Raw genomic sequence first — 19,730 nt, 5'->3', positions numbered from 1 at the left:
ATCTGGATAGTTACCAACCCCGCACACACACACACACACACACACGCACACACACACACTGTACTATACACACACATCTCCAGCTGGACTGCTGATCTCACACACTTGGCCGGCTGAATATTCATCATCATCATGCACTAAGGACCTTGTAGGCTCAGCGATGCAACAGCCCAGTGGTATCAATTAGGGGACCAGAATCTGTTTTGTGTCAATTTATTCTTTTTTTTCCTGACAGAACAGCATTGATTTAATGGCTGAATCCTCGGAGTGACCTTAACAATATGTTGGTAGCACTTCAATGAGCTTCTACATCCTGAAGGTTAAGAGGAGTTGTTAGTGAGGAGACCATCTTTTATGGAGTAGTGGAGTTAATGGTCTCATTGCCTTGCAGGGTATGGTAATGACTGTATTGAGTGGGTAAAGTCTTCTATTGTGCTATATGTATTTTTTGTAACATGATATCAACAGACAACATATAATGATACAGTCAGACTAAATAACCCAGGGGGATATTTGTCTTTGGTACCCTGTGGAATCTATTCCTCAGTGAATACACCGGGCATGTTTGATGAAGAGTAACACAACTTTATTTACATATCATGTGGAGACAAGCTGAAGAAAATGCTGATGTGGGGCTTTCACACAGTATCTCGTTAATATTTGCAGGCCAATATTTTGCAGAAAAATAACTGAAGAAATTTTAAAAAACAGAACTATTAATATTTCCAGTGTTTTACAATTGTTTTACATGAACTTCATGAAAAAGGCACCAAAACTAGATAAAATCACTCTCTGCTGTATTTGTGAGTATAATTGGTAAAACAATATTTTTTCATAATGCTGAACTGTTGGACAATAATGTATTGAGTGGTTATGTTGGTATTTTGGGTTCCTTGGAGCTTTATATTTTTGTTAAATTCACAAAATGTAAGATATATAGCTTTCTTTGCACCGACAGAAATGAATGCATAAAAAGTTCGCAAAAATTAACCAAAATTAATCTGGAAGTATTTCAGCATAGTGATGCAACAATCCTGTAAATCCAGTATCACCATAAACAAGACATGCTCATGTATTTGCAACCTCGCCCACAGTGGCACAAAACACCTGGAGATATTCAAGAATATTCCTCCTCTCCATACTACCTGTTACCTTCCTACAGCTACACACTCCAAACCCTGAGGAGATCCCCTCCTGACATGGCTCCAGTAGAAGAGATGTGGGTTAAAGGTCAAAACAGTTCTTTTATTGTGCAAAAATGATTTCTGAAGTTCAGCTGAAGCTAATATGAGGTTTTAGTTAGTCTCAGTCTGACTCCCTCCATGCAGTGTTTCCTTGTTGACTTGTGGCAGGAGGGAAGAAAAATACTGAGTTAATTTTGACTTTTTTTTACTTGTTTTGAAAAACTCAGAGTGTTATTAGACTCATATTAGCTTCACATGAATGGGTCACTTCAATCGAAATCACTTTAGGAAGGGATCTTGCCGCAGCCAGCATGTGGACAGGAGAAACAATTACAGCGACTAACACAACTAATAAACTGGTCCATTAAATGTGTAGCTATCTTACAATAAACGGCGACGCAGTTGATAATGTGACATAGTATATATTGCCATATTGTCGAAAAACAATGTTTATTCTATTCAACAGTGCTATTTATAAATTGTCTGTAAGTCTTTTTCATAACTAAAGACACTCCGTCTGTGAACAACACGGATTGTTAAAGATAAAACAGATAAAGTAAAACATGCATTAGACGCGTGTTTTTATGGTTGTACTGGAGCAAATACTTTCCTATCTCAAAAACCAGACCGTCTCTCAGCAGACTGCTCGGTTAACCTTTGCTCCTGACTCTCTCTACGCCTCTCTCCTTCCACTGACCCTCTGGAAAGGTGTGTTTGTTGTTTCAAACTAAAATACAATGGAGTTCAGTGCAGGCCTTTCAGCATGCCAAAGCGTTTCTGTCCGCACAATGGCCAGAGCAGAAGTAAGGAATGGGGCAGCCATGAGGACCCAGTTAGGTCATTTGAGCGATACAGTATTTAATAACTTATCTTGAGCTTAGCTCTGTTAGGCTTCCTGGCTTAAATGGAGCAGAAAATTGAGAGAGTGCAAAAAACAGAGGACTGTCTTACAAACTCAATTACTCCCTGGAGGCAGTCCAAGTGGTCAGTTTGCATGCACCAGCAGATATATATCAGGTATCTTTTCTCTTTTTTTTCCTTCACAAAGATCCATGGAAAGTCTCATCTTCTGTGATTAATGTGGAAAAGAGAATAAGTTCAAATCAGCAGAGAGATATGGACCCTGTCCCTAGTGATCATTATCAACACGAGTCATATGTTAAAGTAAAATCCTTTTTGTGAAAAACCACATTAAATATACTTAGATTCTTTTAACATCTGTAAGGAGGAGACACCAAAGTGGAAGCAGCCTGAAGTAAAACAGGACAAAGATTGAGTTACAGTTTACAGTCAAAATTTAATTCAAATAAGTTAACATAATTCACATAAAACAAAAGAATCTGAATATAGTGTTTATGTTAGAATAACTCAAACATTTGGTCAAACTCTTACATGATATGGATTAAATACATAAAATCGACAGCTGCAACAAAAAGAGTAAGCATCTTCATTCACAATGTAAAAAAAAAGTGAGTATTGAGTTCAAATAAAACAAGTGCAAATGACTCACAGTGTCTCTGACGGTAAGAAAGATAGATTACATCTTTCACATAAGATAGTGCAGCTCTTACAAATAGTACTCTTTATATATACACAAGTAGAGCAGAGAATAGTCTAGAGTAAATAAATTATCCTTCTTTTCTGAGCACTTCAGGGTTTTATCAAGGATTGTATGTGAAAGCAACTTCATGGGGGCAGGTTAGCGGTCTAATTCATATTTTGACCTCACATAAAAACCATGATTTCAAGCATGAGCTTTCCCTTTTTTATATGCAAATTTTTTCATATGGGAAAACTAATTGTAAATCATATGTGACTTTGAAGGCTGTATTTTTGGCCCATTGAATGGAATGGGAATAATATACATTCATATAAATAAATTACCATTAAAAACATTGAAATAAATATTGCAAGTGCTCCCTTCTTTGAATGTAAATTAATGAGGAAAGTTTAGTGTCTAATCATAGTTAGATATGACCACCCTGTGCCAACACGTCTCTCCTAACTCCCTTCACTTCGGAGTCAAACTCTTTAAGTTTCCATTTCAGACTCTGAGTTATCCAAGTTAGACACAGTGGAGCTGTACCATTCTGCGCTCTCCTCTTCCTCCTGCACTCCAGATACACCGCCGCCTCCTCTGTCCCTCCTCTCATTCAGCATCTCCATGGCCACTTGGTGGTAAGGATGTTTGCGTTTGGTGTGTCGGCGTAGCGTGTTGCGCTCGGCGAAGCGTGTGTGGCAAAGTTGGCACTGGTAGGGTTTCTCTCCGGTGTGCACCCTTTGGTGGCGCTGGAGCTCGCCGGCCTCCCTGAAGCGTTTGGCACAGATGGGGCACACAAAGTTCCTCTGGCCTGTGTGGATGTGCTTGTGTCTCTGTTGAGCAAAACAGTAAATATCTTAACACTTATTAAAGCAGCTATAATCAATAGTTTTATTGAGTGCTCCTTTGTGAAAGGGATCGCTGAACATACAGAAAATTACCATCCCACCCAGCTCTATGGAGATAAACAGCAGCTTTCAAAGCGTTGTTGGGATTTTCCAGCAGCTTTACTGTTTTGGTTCACTCTCCGCTGCTCTCATTGCATCATTGTGACAGAAACCCCTACCTGCCCGGCGCCAAATTCATCAGACAAATGACTCCAGATGACTGCTAATGTTGCACTGCGTGTGCTGCATGTGTAAACAGTAATATAAATAATTATTACTATTAATATATAAATAACTTTTTCTGACAAGTAAACCATATCAACTGAAAAGTGTGTCAGAATTATCATTGGCAGACAGAAAAAGAATCGGCTATTTTGATAATCACTTAATCATTGTAGTAATTTTTCAAACAAAAATGTGAAATATTTACAGGGTCTAGCTTCTTACATGTGAAGGTTTTCTGTTTTTCTCTGTTTCATATCAATTGGAAAGTGAATCTCTTTGGGTTTTGGACAGCTGGTTGAGACAAAGCCAGTCGATGGAACAGGTCCGTTTTGGCTCGGGGAAATTGTGACGGGCTTTTTTCCACTAATTTCTGAATCGATTAAGTGATTAAACTAGAAAAATTCTGGCAGATTAATCAATGATGAAAATAATTATTACTTGAAGTCCTACTTCACAGCTTGTTTCTGCTGCTCCCAAGTGGCCAAGAAATTACGTAACTGTCACTGCACTAATAATTTGTGACATTTGTTCAAGTGACTTCTGTTATTACCAATGCTGCTAATGAAATAAAAGTTATAATTAGCCGACACTGACCTGCAGATGGCTGGAGCGTTTGAAGGCTTTGCCGCACTGCTGGCAAACGTGAGGCTTCTTCTGCGAGTGAGTGATGGCGTGGCGCTCAAGGTCGGAGAGGTAAAAGAAGACCCGCGGGCACAGCTGGCAGTACAGCACCCTGCGAGAGCCCATGTTGTTGGGTGACGCCGCTGGAGAGAGAGGATCCAGCGGGTCGAGGGGGTCAAGTTTGCCAGAGGAGAGTAAGGGTCCAATGGGAGGGGAGGGTGGAGCAGCCGTGTTTGAGAAGTAAAGATGGTCATCCAGAGGTAAGTGTTCTGAGTGCAGGTCAGAGGGGTCAAATTTGGGCTCTGAGGCTGGTGACTGGGCTTCTGCCTCTGAGCTAGGCTGAGTTAAGGGGTCATAGGTCAAACTAGCAGATTGTGGGTGCGGAGACGATGCTATAAAAGCTGATGGCTTGTTGTTGTCATTTGAGACTTCTTCAGCAGGTATGGCTTCACTTCCAGGGTTTGAATCGGAAGAGCTGATCTGAGTTTGTGTGATGGGAGTCATGCTGTGGTCATTCTGGAGAGCAGGAGTGGACGAAGGGACAGAGAGAGAGGTGAGAACAGACCCGGAGTTTACGTTATTCACTCCAGACAGGATAACAGGGGGATCATTGGCACCCAGTCTGATGACGGGGTGAGACAGCGTGTGCAGAGGGGATCCCAGTGTGCTGACCTGACCAGAGGACAAAGGGAGGGAGACCGGGGCTGATGCTGCAGTGATCTGGGACAACTGACCTGTGGACGGGTCGAGGACAGCGATAGGAGTGGAGGTAGCGGCAGAGTCACCAGAGGCAGAGGGCACAGAGGAGAGGAGAAGAAACATGGGGGTGGAAGCGCCAGGTGAGGTCTGAGTAACAGAGAGGGGAAGCGAGAGACCCACCGGAGAAGAGGAGAGCTGAGGAGAGGAAGAGGAGGACGACAGGAGGAGAATGGGAGCACTGGTTGAAGGGTTTGTGAGGATCTGGATGGGCTGGCTGGGGACTGATATCCCAGAGGAAGGGGACAGAACTGCGTTAGCCTCCTGAACAGCTTTAATGCTTGGCTCTGCAGCCTTTGAGGGATCTGAGTTAGTGACCAAACTCATGAAGACGTCTGGAGCTTTTGTCTGATCGACACCTACCGATGGTGAATCAGTGTCAGGGGCTGGTGAGGAGTAAAGATCATCAGAAGGTGCATTTAGTGCATTATCTAAACTTTGGCTGAGGCTAGGATCTGCCGACTGCGACGACCCCTCTCCTTCTACCTCGGCCGAACCGGCCTGATCTGACTGAGGATCGTCCGACGTGGAAGCGCGGACCTGCGGCACTTTGAGCCCATCTGGACTGAGAGTATACGGGATTCCCTGGTCGTCTATGAGAAGAAGGTTTTCAGTGTCAACGTCTAAGGAGGAGAGGGAGGTGAAGACAGAGGTAGAAAAGAAAGAGGGGGACAGAAGCGAGTCTTCAAGTGTATCTGTGCCATCCACACGCGGCACAGAGTCGTCTACATCATCGTCGTCCTCCTCCACTATGTCTCTGTCTCCTTCTCCCTCGTATTCATCTACCTCCATGATCAGCGAGGTCTCATAGCCAGAATCATCCAGAAAGCGCCCGCACCTCCTCTCTTGACTCTCTCTTTTCTTGGGCAAACTCAAGTCCAGTGGTTCCGTCTGATCCTCCACTCCCGCCTCATCAAACGTCTCATAAGACTTCAAGTCCATTTCTTGCAAAATTATAGGAATATTTCTCTCAATTTCACTCTCTGTAGTTTCCTCTTTAATTCCCTTCTGGCTCATTATTTTAACTGTATTGGTGCTGCAGATCAAAGCAGTTTCTGACCCGTCAGTGTGGATGATTTTAGTATCCAAAACATCTCTCTGTTTGCACATTTTACCCCCTCTCTCGGCCTCTGTCTCATGGAATGATACTGCTTTAGGTTCTTCAGTCTTTAGATGAGTGATGTCTTTGAGCTCTCCTTCATTTCTAACAGCAGGTATTTGGATTTTACTTCTGTTTTTTCCTGTGATCACAGCTCCAGCTGAGACCAAAACAGGTCTTCTGAAATGTGAGCGAGCAAAGTCTTTGGTCAGGCTGATGGCGGAGTTTGTGATTGGCCTCTTGCACCGTGGGGGAACAACAATTTTGATTCTGATTGGTTGGCTCCGCAGAACAGGCACTCCAGTCTTTACTGTAATTGGCTGCCTGAACCCACCAATCTTACTTATTTCCTGAGAGGCTGGCTTAGAATTCCCGCCCACCTCTGGCTTTTTCCCATTGACAGAAGGAACATCTTGTCTGATGATGGTCACTGCTGCTTTGACAGGGCATGGCTGGAGGTTACCTGGTACAGTACTGAGTGAGGTTTTGTCCTTTGGGTCCGAAAAACCCTCTGTCACTGGCCCTGATCCCTCTGCACACTGGCTGCCATTTTGGACATCCAGGCTGCCACTGGTCAGGACTGAAGCCAACTGAGAATCCATTTTGGGGCATACCTATTTATATTTCTATAAAATAGGGATAAAATAATAAATTAAAAACTCAGAGTAGCAACATCTGCAACACATTTCATGGTGGCAAAGGAAGGGGATTAAACATATCCTGTGGTTGGCTGGACAAACTAAATGTCTGGTCATTATTGGGGTCAAGTTTATTGCAAAGAGCCAATAATCAGCACTGATTTTGTGATATTACTAAAAGCCTACACATGAAGCAGATTACCCCCCCACCCCCACCCCAATCCCTCAGTGCGAAACTGATGAGCGACTCACATGCCCCCCCCCCTTCCACCCCAACACAACACCGTCCTGTAATTGTGTTGGTTACCTCGCATGATCCTAAATTATAGCTTTTCTTACCGAGGGGTCGAGCGGAGTCGCCGATCATTCAGAGCAACACACTGGAGCACCGAAGGGTCCGACTGATGTGAGCGAAATAACATTCCCTCTCATACTTCTTCTACCGTTCACATGCAACACTGATAATAAAAACGCTTCATTTTAAATTCGCCTCAGAACATTATTCCTACGCCGGCTGGTTTGCATCACTAGCCTGTCCTAATATGTGTCTGGGGATAAACCGAGGAGCACTGTGTCCGTGGAGGACGCCATTACGCACAGTCCTAGGTCCGAAATGCCAGTATTATTATGGTGCGTGTGCGCCGTGACAGCTCTCGGACCTGGGACAACGCCATCACTAACGCGACGCTCGGAGCAGAGAAACATGTATATTTACAGACAATCGCGGTGTGGAGCGGATCCTTCCCTCAGCACCGGAGCTTCCTCGGACCTACAGCCAGCCATTTTAGAGCCGAGGGTCCGAGACACCGAGAGCGCAACCCGGCAGCGTTAGGACAAACTTTCCCTGCGCGCTGTCATTTATTCCAGCCCTGCTGTGAGAGCCGGTGTAGGACGCGCCGGACACGCTTTCGATACATTTAAAACTGTATTTTAAACTATACTCCACCCATACACTCGCTGCATAGGGACTGGCTTACCCGAGCTGTGGATATTTCCGGAGGACCAAATATGACTGTGCAGTGTAAAGGGTGATGCTGCGAATGCTGAGGGAGGGAGGGGTCAAGGGGAGTTGCTATGGTGTCGCAGCCTACCGGGTCCGACCAGTAGCCATGTTCAGCCTATGAGTATGGTTGAACCTGCAGCCTGCTCAGAAAGGCTCCGTGTGCGCCTGAGAGTCAGAGAGACGGGGGGCAAAGATAAGAGAGGCACAAAGAGGATGGAGAGAAATGAACTTGAACTCACACAGCAGGATTTATGTGCAATAATAATAATGATAATTTTTAAAAAAAAAGGGAGGAAGCCAGTGAACAAACCGTTTTGACATTATTTTATTTCAAATCACTCACATCATTAAAACTTACAAGCCTCAAGACTTGATGCGTCAGGCATTACAGAGGGAAGATCACACAGTGAGATATCACAGAGTCGAGTCATTATGTGTTAGGCTACATGAAGCTATCATCACTGGCATAGCATGTATTAATGCATTATATATATATATATATATATATATATATACACATCATCATCATGGAGGCCTATGAATTACATCTACAGAACCACTGGCTCAAGCTGAAGGAGGATCAAAGTAATACTTGAGATTATAATTACGCTTGCAGTTTGATAGTGTGCAGGAGAGAGAGACAGAGAGACGGAGAGAGACAAAAGGCCATGATGCCACAAGCAGAGGATAGACAGCTTAGCCTGCTGATCCACAAGAGCTGTGAAAAAAAACAAAAAACATGTCAGCATCTAACAGACCATAATGGCAAAGCTGCAGAGTGGAGGAGGACTGCCCCTAGGTGACGGGGTGCTGGTGTGTGTCGGGAGGTTTTTCATATTGTGACACAGTGTCATGAGTGTTGGGCGGGTCGAGGTCAGACGTGCAGGTCATCACTCCACGTCAACAGGCTCACACGCTTCAATCTCTGAGACCAGCCGATGAGGGAAGAGTTTGTACTGCAACCACGTGGGCTCTGAAAAACAGAGAAGGTGCATGAATATTACAAGAGTCTCCAAATGTGAAATATACAAATAAGTTCCTCTCATGTTCTTTTGACTGTACGTGTGTGTGTGTGTGTGTGTGTGTGTGTGTGTGTGGTCTGGGATTACCAAGGTAGCAGGCTGGTGGCTCCAGTTTTCCATCAAAACAGGTCTGGAATGCAGTGAAGCTGCAATGCTTGTGAGGATGTTTGCAGTAGAACGCCACGTTTTCCCCGTGAGAAACCATGGCATCTGTCACGTCAAACGGCCAGCGCTTCATTTCACCAATCACCACACGGCTTCTTTCAGCGGGGATGAGACAGCGAGCTGAGAGAATGATCAACAAGGTATCCAAGTATGAGTGTACACGTACAAATGTTGTATTGATCCTCATAAAATTCTATTTACAGATACATATTTGGATGTTTCTAGGCCATGTTTATGTCATTTTCATTTTCACACACACTGAATGTACAATAAGAACTTAAATGTAAAGTTTTTATCTCTCTAAATACAACCCCCTTTAGATGCATTTAAATACAGATTTTGTTGTTGGTGTTTCTAATTGAAACATCCAGGATCTCCCTCACCTCTGCAATGTGGGGGTGATGCACTCCAGCTGCCATTCGACAGGCAGGTGACCTTCTGGGGTCCGTCCAGGAGGAAGTTTTTTTTGCAGAGGTAGTGGATGTCAAAGCCAACCTCATATTCAGTCTTCTGGACAGCCACCACGTAGCCCTGCTCCACCTCTGGAGGAGGCTGGCAGTACATTTCTAAGAGAGTGGGGAAAAAAGCAGATTATCCGGAGTTCCATCTTTAAATAATATAACACTAGAGTTACTTCAAAGAAGGACGGAGACATCGTTGCTCAGTTACTGCTCAACTGTTGTTTCCTGACACTTTACCTGCTGCTGATTGTTGGTTTTAAAGTGTAACTGAAGACTTTTGTACTTTTTTTCTTCCCTTTGTCTTTAAGCACCTGTCTCAATGACTCGAGAAGCATCCTGCAAGAATTTCCAATTTCCCACTGTGGAGCAGGCCATGCAGTTCCAAGTTTAGCCACAAGATGGCAGTAACACACCGTGAAACAGAGCAGTAGATCTTGGAAAGCTGTGTACTTCAAGGGGTTTGTGTGTTTCTGTTTGTCTCCTTCTTTGATTCACTCTTTCTTACATATCTAAACACACACACACACACACACACACACACACACACAAACAAATGCACACTACAAATGATGGTAAAAAAACAAAACAAAACAACATTCCCTCCCAACAAGACACACACATATTTGCAGTCTCTCGTTTCACTGACTCACACATCATCTTCTGCTAACCTTGAAAGATGCATGAAGTCATACTGAGTGTAAGGAGGATGTAATACACACACACACACACGCTCATACACATTATGGTCAGTGCAAAATACTACTGCACACTTACTTTTGCAGATAGGGTGAGGATACTGCCAGGTCTGATTATCCTGGCAGAAATTTTCACTACTCCCCACTATGTCTGCTCTGTAGGAGAGAAAAGAGACAGTGATGGAGACAGATGGCAGCGTGACATTTACAGTATTGACAGCTAAGGAGCTTCATCTAAATGAAAGTGATGAAAAAAGGTGTAAATGATTCCTTTTTCCACTCCGTCTCTCTGTCAGAGTGTCTAAATGTTGTGTGCACAGTTCTGGCTGACACATTCACTCAGGCTCATCTTTATCCTGTGAGATGAGTCAGTGTGTAAAGGGGAGTCAATACAAGATTAGACTGTAATGACCTAGTTAGCTCAATGGAGAGATCGTCAGCTGGGAGATCAAAATGAATTCCCTGCCATTCATCGCACATCACCCGTCGTTCCCCAACACCTCTCCTGTATTCAAGCCTTCGCTCCACTCCCTGCCTCCTCTTCACACTCCATCTCCGTCCTCTCACTTCCTCCATTTCTGCCTTCCTACCATTTCAGGTTTTCAGAGCCGTTGCCCACGCACTGACAACATTAACCTCCCGTCAGTCCCCCACTCTCTCACCCAGACAAGCAGCTGTAGCGAATGGAAGTTCCTACAGTAGCGTCACCCTGGATGCTGAAGGTGTTGATGACTTCCTCGGGGAGAGGGCAGGTTTGGGCAGCAGCAGTTTCGGGTGTCTGAGTCTCTGAAGGGTCAGAGAAGGAAAAGGAGGTGAAAGACTGGTAAAGACAAATGAGCGGTGTTGGAAGAAGTATCCAGATCCTTTATTTAAGTAAAGCAGCAAAACCACGCTGTAAAAAAAAAAAGTAGCAGCAAAATCTGAAAATGCCTTGAAGTGCTGTTCTGTTATATAATATAATAAATGCTGATGCAGTAATGTGTAAGCAGCAATTTTACTGTGTAGTTGGTCAAACTTTAGCTCCTTTTCTATATACTCTGTATTAATTGGTAGTTCGCGTGTGACAGTGCATCATATTTATAAGCTCATCATATTTTATGTTTGTAAAATATTAATTTATAAAGTGACTAGTTAAAGTGCCTCACACAGATGAGTGTGATATTTATTTCTCTATTTATTCTCTGTATTTATTATTTTTCAGTTTCTATATTTCTCATAATCAGAGTCACCCTCTTGACATTTTGAACACTGACATTATTGCATGTTTATGTCGATACAGAACCAGTGGTGCGATGTAACTACGTTAATAACATTTACTCAAGTACCGCACTTAGGTACAAATTACAGGTACTTGTACTTCACTTACTTTCATTTCATGAGACTTTTACTTCTTCTAGCAAACTATTGTTAGAAGTTACTTAACAAATTAAGAATTCAGCCTATAACATTTGTGAGCACTATACTGTATAGACCTAATTATACTAGCAGATCGATGATACAATTACTTTACTTAACCAACATTTTTAATGCAGACCTTTATTCTTGTAATGGAATATTTTTATATTGAAATTATTGATATTGCTACTTTTACTTGTCAAATAAACTATCTGAATACCTGCTGCATTTCCCCTCTCTTCTACCTACTGTTGCAAATATTGTAGGTTACTGGTTATTCTGCTGCACTGGTTAGTTTGTAGAGTAGGTTTGTGCAAAACTTATGAAATATTATACATAGATGAAATGCATAGAGGAAACTACCCAAAAGTATCAAGTGATCACAGTGAGCTCCACCTTGACCAGCTGCTGCAATAAAACACTGCTTACACACCCTGCACCAGTGGTAATTACTGCAACAATGAAACATGCAATAATGTATATAACTTTCAGAGGCCATCATTCTGCATATTGGGTACTTTTGATGCCTTAGGTACCTTGTGGATTATACTTAAACACTAAATACTAATATATCCTACTCAGTGTGTATCTAATGTGCATTGTGATTCAAAGAACTGAACACTCACAGAACCCACCCACAGTACAACGACACAGAAAACACATTATAATCAGCAAATACTGTAACTGATGGATATGGTCGAGAGCCAGAAGCAGGGAAGACAAAGTGAGGGAGGATGGAGGGATGGAGTAAGAAACATCCATCCTGCTACCTCATTTGACTTGTATTAACCAAGGTTTCTATTTAGTTTGTGACCCGCAGAGGCGTTTCACCTAATGTCTTGTTCTATTTAAGTTGAAATAACCCTTCTTAGATAATAAATCAAAGTTCGATGAGCCGGTGAAACGGGCGCCCAACACCTCTCCGTGCTCACAGCTATATCTGTGATTGTATAACACCTGGCACAGTTCATTCCTGGAAGTTTGAGTACCTCACGCTGGTGGAAATATATATATCAAGAGTGGTGCTTGGAGAGAGGCTGGAGCGACCCGAGCTCCATCAAGCGCAGGGTTTCAGAGCTGAACGTGGCTTTGAAAGGCAGAGACAGCTCTTGCCTGAGGGCTGTCTTAGGCATCTGAAACCGAGAAACGTTAATATAAGAATGTAAAGGGACCTATGGGAGAGGGAGAGTTATGAGTCTGTTTGGCTGCGGATGAGAGCCCGAAGCCGAGTTCTGTTTTCACATACCGCCCTTCTCCTGCCTCGCACTGCTGCCACCCACACAGGCTGCAGCACCAAACTGCTACGAAGCAGGTATATCGAATTCATCTTTTAAAACATGATAAAATAGTGATTTTGAATGAACAGCAGCATTAAATACACAGCCCTCTGATTGAGACCAAAGACGTAAAGGTCCAAACAGCCACCATATGAGCCCTTCTTGTGTGTTTTAACTCACAGAAATACACACACAGACATCCACACACCACAAACTAAATAGCCTAGAGCTGCATGCTTGTCCTTGGCTCTCATTGTAGAGAGAGACCTTATCAGAGGCCTCAGATGGAAGAGGATGAGAGGAGAAAGAGATGAGAGGAAAAGAGGATGAGAGAAGAGAGCAGAGGAGAGGAGAACAGGGAACAGAAAGGCCTGGAGCAGCAAGAGAGCTCTCTGACTCTTCTGACTGTGATCTGTCGCCCACACACACACACACACACACACACACACACACATATGCACACACACACACACACACACACACACACGCACCCACACACACACACACACACACACACACATATGCACACACACACACACACACACACACACACGCACACACACACACACATAGAAACTCTGTGACACATGTGCAATCCGCCCACCCACATATACACATCTAATGTACACAGGGAAAAAAACCTACCTCTCTACCTCTCTCCACACACACACACACACACACACACACACACACACACACAGAGAGTACACACACATTCACACTCGCACACAGTGTGCACGCAGCTCTGTGCCACTTTGACAGCGATCTGCCGCCCACTGCCTCTCAACAGGCATGAAGGAGCTCGACTCACACTCTAACACACATGCAAAAGGACACACAATACAAACGCTCTCATACGTTCAAAACCCACCTACCTTCTGCCTGTCTCTCAGCAGGAGGATACTCTACGAGAGAGCTGAGAATCATATCCTTATTTCACATCTTTGAACAGATCAAACATCTCAAGGGTGATACCGGGACCCAGCTGTGTTGCGGATCCTTTGGAGAGCAGGTTCACTGTAGCTCCAGGTGTGTGATTAATGCAGCAGGAATCAAACGTTGAAGCCTGAAATTGTATTGTTCTTACCAGAGCTGACAGGCCCGACACAAGTAATAAGCAGTACGTACTTTCAGGTGCTGTATCTTGATGAGATGTGTCTAGATGCTAAGAAATATTGATGGCTTTACTTCATGTACTGCTGTGCAGCCTCATGGCACGGTGGTAGAAGTAATAAGGCTGCACAGCAGGAACACAAATTGTCTTTTGTGAGCCACCTATTCAGATTTTACATATTTGTTCTGTATTGAGAGAGACAGAAAATTGAAATATTTCACTGCGTGATTATGTCAGGACACAGTGGTTGGTTGAAAAATAACATGAATCACGGCTGGTTCCAGCTGCTCCTGAGTTTGTCAGAATTTGTTTATGAATTTGTTGTGACCCCCGTGGCCTAAACAGGTTCATATTTACCGGGTCACGTCAGTTTTAGTTTCAATTACGAGACTGCAGAAGAGCTATAGCACATAAAACACTTAAAAAGTAACTTATAATTAACTTATTATGTAAGATTTTTGTTGAAATTGTGTTCACGAGGTTGCATTTTGTCTTGATCATAGCATCTTGTTTAGACTGTAATTTGGGTTTTGTTAGGGTTAGGGTTTCTTTTGTCCACCATGGAATCACAAAACATAAAGCCTTAAAGGCTAATTTTGTCTACAGGTAGATTACATAATGCAAGACATTAGAATAACACCACAAACTGTGGCCCAAAAGATGAATGGATTGTTATTGACACATGCATACAGTGGCAGAAAGTATAGATTTGTGAGCTGCCCTGCACATTCACACATGCGCAATGCATATGATCTGCATGCACACATGTATTCAGCTTTTATCTCCTCTTTAAACTTATCAGCAGTTCAAGTGTAAAATCTTCAGACAGCCAATATGAAAAGCTCTGGTTGCTATGGTGATGAGGAGAATAGGTCCCAGTTGTGCAATGTCTCAGCCGACACAGTCACAGAGGGGTTTCATTCCTGAATATCGGTCTGTCTCTCTCTCTGTCTTGTATGAACACAAACACAAAGAGCTGTGTTTATTCCTCGACCATCATTGACCGACACACGTACTGTGCACATGCAGTGTACCTGTTGCCTTTGTTAAAGAAAAGAAAGAATACTGAATTTGAGAAACAAACAAACACCACAGCATCCCCCGCCAGATGTTGATTACCTGTGGTAGAAATTCCTGGTTATGAAGGGACCTGAAGTGGAGAGTGAGAGAAACATTTTTCTGTTGAACTCAAACCCACCTGTGCAGATGGGCTCATCCCCACTCCACTGTCGGTCACCTTGACAACGGCGAATAGTGGCATCCAAGCCATTGGGCAACGTGAATCCAGGCTTGCAGCGCACTTCCAGCAGGGCAGAAAAGGAGTGAGTGGGAGAGAGGAGGCGAGCTACTGACTTTTCACTGAGGGGTAGAGGCCAGGCACAAGTACGACCTGAGGAGGAAAGAGATGATCCGGAGGGAGGAGAGAGGAGAGCGAGCAGGAGACAGGAAACAAAACATTTCTCAGAATGTGCTGGATCGTTCCTTGTACAAGAGAAATGAAATGGTTAGCGTTAAAACCACTTTAAAAGAGCACTAATGAGGTTGTATAACTAGACTGGATCCATGCACAGTGCCCCCTTTTACAGTGCACAAGCATAATAAAAAGCTTGTGTTCAGCACTGGCATAGGGTGCATTTTGAGCCCAGATTTTGTGCATGACCAAGGCTTTTATTTCATTTTCCAGGAAGCAAACACACACACACACACACTCACATACACATACACAAACACACACACACACACAAACACACACACAGATGTATGTTGGCACAGCTGGGTATACGCACACACAAACACTTTTAATGACTGAGCCCACAGTGGTGTTCACAGTGGCAAGTGAGGGCACACATGCATACAAATAGTTACCTGGAGCCACACAGCTGAGACCACACTGGCCGTCACACAGACACTGGCGCTTGATGCCGCAGTCTTTGTCAACTTTGCAGGGCCGAGGACACGTCCTCCTCCTCTCCTCTCCCAGAAGCCTCTCCGGACACGACCCTGTTGTGATACCACACGGACTGTCACACTGCCGCAGTAATTGCCCCTTTGTTTACCTCTACTCCATTTGCGGCCCCTTGTAAAAACCGCAAACACTAACGGCCATAATGAGAATTTGTTTGCGGATTCTTCTTTGTTTTCTGTTTGAAGGAAAGTAAATTCAGTGCGGGCGACCGGGCAAACATTTGCCACCCAGGTTGCCAGATGAGGATTTCGGTGGTAGCCATTCACCTATCAGTCTTTTTTGTATAAAAGTGAGTGCATAGTGATTACTGTACGCTTTCTCAGCAGAGAAAATGTCTAAAATGCAATTCATATTTGAACAGGATCAGTCTGTACTGAGGGTACTCTAGTACCTACAGCCCCTCCTCATTTCCCTCACACATATGTACTCCACCACACATCATAAAACCAAACCCTCCACTTATTTTACATTGCACGCTGATATCGACACACCCTCAGTGCCCAGAACATTTGAGGGGGGGAGTGGTGGGAAGGAAAAGGGGGAAACAGAGTGGGTTCCCCTTTTTTCATTTCTGAGAATGAAAACATGTGTGATACTGTATTCACTCTGTCCTCAGCACGTGTGACCACAAACACACATGTGCTGAGCTTAAAAAAACACACATGATCAACCCAGGGCAGCGTTGAGACACAGTGTACAGTACGTACAGCACATACACACAGCACCTATGATATTAGAAATTTTATTAATTATTGCAATTAATGGAAATATAAACCAGTATTATGGAAGGTCTGGAATCTCCTGTGGAGGTGTGAGAAAGGTCAGTGATGATCCAGCACAGATAATGCATTCACCAAAATATATATAAACCGTTCACCATGACTTTGTGCAACCAACATTTGCATTGTGAGGGAAAACTGGTGGCTCCTGATTAATTAACAAAACAAAAACACAAGTAAATGTACTAAATAATTTTACTTGACTTGACGTGACTTTCCCATCAGTACTTTATATGACTGCCAATCCAGATTGATGATTTTTTTTCTTATTCAACATGAACATTATTGATTCAACCAAGTGCTTTTCAATCAGGAACAAAAGTGCACACACTGCATTGCACAGGCTCGTCCTTAATTAGTGCAAAGGATTAAATGCATGTTTGATTAATTGCACAGTCCCAAGTTGGCAAAATAATCATCTTTACGTTAAAATACAATCTAAAGTGAAACAAAACTTGAGGTGGGAAGTCCAGCTGGTCAATAATTGCACTCAATTAATATATGGTCATTCCTCATGTGTGTCCAGTATTTAGTGACGGTTCAGCTGTGTTTGTTGTGTATGCAGGGATCTTTGTGAGGGTGAGTGATGGGAGTGACGTGAAGAGTCAGAGGACTTACCTGGAGTCTGCGGAGACACCGTTCCAATAAGAGCCCACAGGGACAGCAGCAGCAGTGCACAGTCCATCCTTGAAGCCTGGCCTTAGACGATATGAGGGAGGGAACGCGCAGACACAGCATTTTTAAGGAAGGGGGAACAAAGGGTGGGAGAGGGGGGAGAGGAAGAGCCGGGGAGGGAGAGAGAGGGAGAGTGAGGGAGAGGGTACAGCCCTGGAGCACACATCTGGTTCGCGTTGCAGAGGAAAGGAGTGAGGAAAATTCCAGTCTGAAGGACCTTTCACCTATTTCTGTTGAGACAGCAGATAAAGGGGATGACACATACGTGGCTGTTGTCCAAGCTAATAGTAAACAAATTGGAGTAAACAAAACAGGGAATGCTATCAGTGGAGGAAATTGATAGGTTTTACCTGATGCCATGAGTGCAACATTTTTCTCTCCCATAGATCCAACCATGCAGCGCAATATGACATATGTCTTTAATTCTTTAATTGATGTTAAGGCCATTAAACTGTTTTTTCATAGTGTAACCATACTCTTCACAGTTAAATGGTCTGTAATATTCTATCCCAGCTGCACTGAAGAATAAATCCTGTTTGTGAGCACTTTATCCCCATAAACGCAGCACTTTTAATTTAAAAAAGTGTGAAATACTCATTAAATGTCCAGGAGAAGCATTTCCTTTGTTGGGCAAGAACGCATATTTGGACCTCTTTGCCTATTAAAGGAATGTACACAATGTGATCAGACAGGGAGGATATCAAAACAAGTGGTCTTGAGACATTTCACTGCATATTATAGTCTGGTTATCCTGAAATTTCACCTCTGTCACCCATTTAACTGAAGAATACTGGGCTTTAATTCAAGATTCAGGCACACGAAGCTCAGGAGAAGAACCCGGAGTAAAAAAGCAGAGCAGTAGTGAATGAGAACAATCTTTTATTGGTGTTTTTGGGAAATCTCAACTACATCCAAACAACCAGCACCGAGTGGGCTGGGCACCATGGACACCACTGATGCAGCAGGGCAGTTGTAGTTCAATTAGAGTCACTAGAAGATTGATCAACCACATCTGTGAGGATATTAGAGACTAAATCCTGTTGGGAGAGCAAACAATCACTGATTGAGGTGGTAAAGGCTGAAATAAACCAACAAGGAGCATATCGACAGTGTGCATAGTCCATACACCGCTGGGGAACAGAAGAGGTCATCGTGAAAGATAAAGTAAGTCTGCATGAGCATCATGTTCAAGTTACTGAGCCACATTTGTGAAATCCATGGTCAAATAAACCAAGGTGGCAGTAGTGTCCGTAGCAGAAGCGAGTAATGTTGAATGTCTGGAGGTCTGAGACAGGATGTAAATAGCAGAGTGAGGGTTTCTTTCCATTTGAATTGTCTTTCTGAGGAACAATGAAGATCAAAGATGTTTCAAGGTGCAACAGATCATGTTCATCCAAAGAAAGAAAATCATTCAGTAATATAGAATAGCAACAATAAGAGGGATAATCATCATAATCATAACAATAATAATAGCAATAATGGTAACTATTCATCATGGTCATTAAGGGGATTAAAATCACACTCTATTACTAGTCACCCCTCCCCCCAGGAACATAACATAGTGTACCATGCCCCTGTGCAGGTGATGTGGGTACACAGAGAAGTTTATAGATACAGTAAAAAGTAAGGAGTAATAACAGGAGTAAACAGTAAGGAAGGAGCAGTATTGAAAAAAGCACTAAATAGCAACAAGCTTTGTGGATCGACATAGGAAATTTTGGCTTTTATTTCTCCCAGAAATCTGAGAAATTAACACCATTCCACTCAATGGGGGTACTCGACCCATCTCCTGGAATACATCAAATACACAAAATAGTATAGGCCTATCCAATATACACAATATTTCTCCCCCCGTAATAATGCTAATTAAAGTGTGTTCATAAAGTACAGTAAAGTAACGATGTGCGTTTTACTGGGAAGGTTGATTACTATTTCAGAATACATTACAACACTGAGATTTGACTATCTCTATGTACTGTCGAGGTACAAGAGAGACACAGGGACAAAATGTTATGGGAAGAGTTTGCACATAACTGCGAGGGGATTGAAGACAGAAATAGAGCAGCTGAATTTAGAAACAGAGGACGAGAAATGTCCCAACAATTCAAATAGAGGATCAAGAGGAGCAAAGTTACCCGGGGCATCAAAACAGACTCTCACCAGCTTAGGTGAGATATGAAAAACACCAGAGTAGATTGAAAGCACTCCACTGGGATTGTGAGGCATAA

General features: G+C 43.2%; 2 protein-coding genes across 2 annotated transcripts; both read right to left on the bottom strand.

Annotated features, from left to right (window-relative positions):
- Nucleotides 1–2,557: 2,557 nt before the first annotated feature.
- Nucleotides 2,558–6,684, bottom strand: LOC111229974 (zinc finger protein 236-like). The gene is made up of 2 exons (XM_022756493.1): nucleotides 4,431–6,684; nucleotides 2,558–3,557 (listed from the first exon to the last, which is right to left on the bottom strand). The coding sequence occupies exons 1-2, from the start codon at nucleotides 6,321–6,323 to the stop codon at nucleotides 3,216–3,218; spliced, it is 2,235 nt and encodes a 744-aa protein (XP_022612214.1). The 5' UTR covers nucleotides 6,324–6,684; the 3' UTR covers nucleotides 2,558–3,215.
- Nucleotides 6,685–8,262: 1,578 nt separating this feature from the next.
- LOC111229994 (beta-2-glycoprotein 1-like) lies at nucleotides 8,263–17,550 on the bottom strand. The gene is made up of 8 exons (XM_022756524.1): nucleotides 17,446–17,550; nucleotides 15,949–16,083; nucleotides 15,281–15,472; nucleotides 10,959–11,082; nucleotides 10,376–10,452; nucleotides 9,524–9,706; nucleotides 9,063–9,260; nucleotides 8,263–8,926 (listed from the first exon to the last, which is right to left on the bottom strand). Exons 1-8 carry the CDS (start codon nucleotides 17,510–17,512, stop codon nucleotides 8,844–8,846), a joined length of 1,059 nt encoding a protein of 352 aa, XP_022612245.1. The 5' UTR covers nucleotides 17,513–17,550; the 3' UTR covers nucleotides 8,263–8,843.
- Between the last annotated feature and the right edge of the window lie 2,180 nt (nucleotides 17,551–19,730).

This window comes from Seriola dumerili, unplaced genomic scaffold (assembly GCF_002260705.1).
Source record: "Seriola dumerili isolate Sdu_G_001 unplaced genomic scaffold, Sdu_1.0 BDQW01000258.1, whole genome shotgun sequence".
NCBI lineage: Eukaryota > Metazoa > Chordata > Actinopteri > Carangiformes > Carangidae > Seriola > Seriola dumerili.
Note: the sequence above shows the minus strand (reverse complement) of the source record. Positions and strands in the feature narration are given on the sequence as shown.

Excerpts from the sequence above, each read along its gene's own strand:
- LOC111229994 (XM_022756524.1), bottom strand. The coding sequence starts at position 17,512 with ATGGACTGTGCACTGCTGCTGCTGTCCCTGTGGGCTCTTATTGGAACG. Across the intron at positions 16,084-17,445 it reads GGTGTCTCCGCAGACTCCAG|GGTCGTGTCCGGAGAGGCTT; the intron begins GTAAGTCCTCTG and ends GTATCACAACAG. Across the intron at positions 10,453-10,958 it reads CGCTACAGCTGCTTGTCTGG|AGCAGACATAGTGGGGAGTA; the intron begins GTGAGAGAGTGG and ends TCTCTCCTACAG.
- LOC111229974 (XM_022756493.1), bottom strand. The coding sequence starts at position 6,323 with ATGTGCAAACAGAGAGATGTTTTGGATACTAAAATCATCCACACTGAC. Across the intron at positions 3,558-4,430 it reads AACGCTCCAGCCATCTGCAG|AGACACAAGCACATCCACAC; the intron begins GTCAGTGTCGGC and ends TTTGCTCAACAG.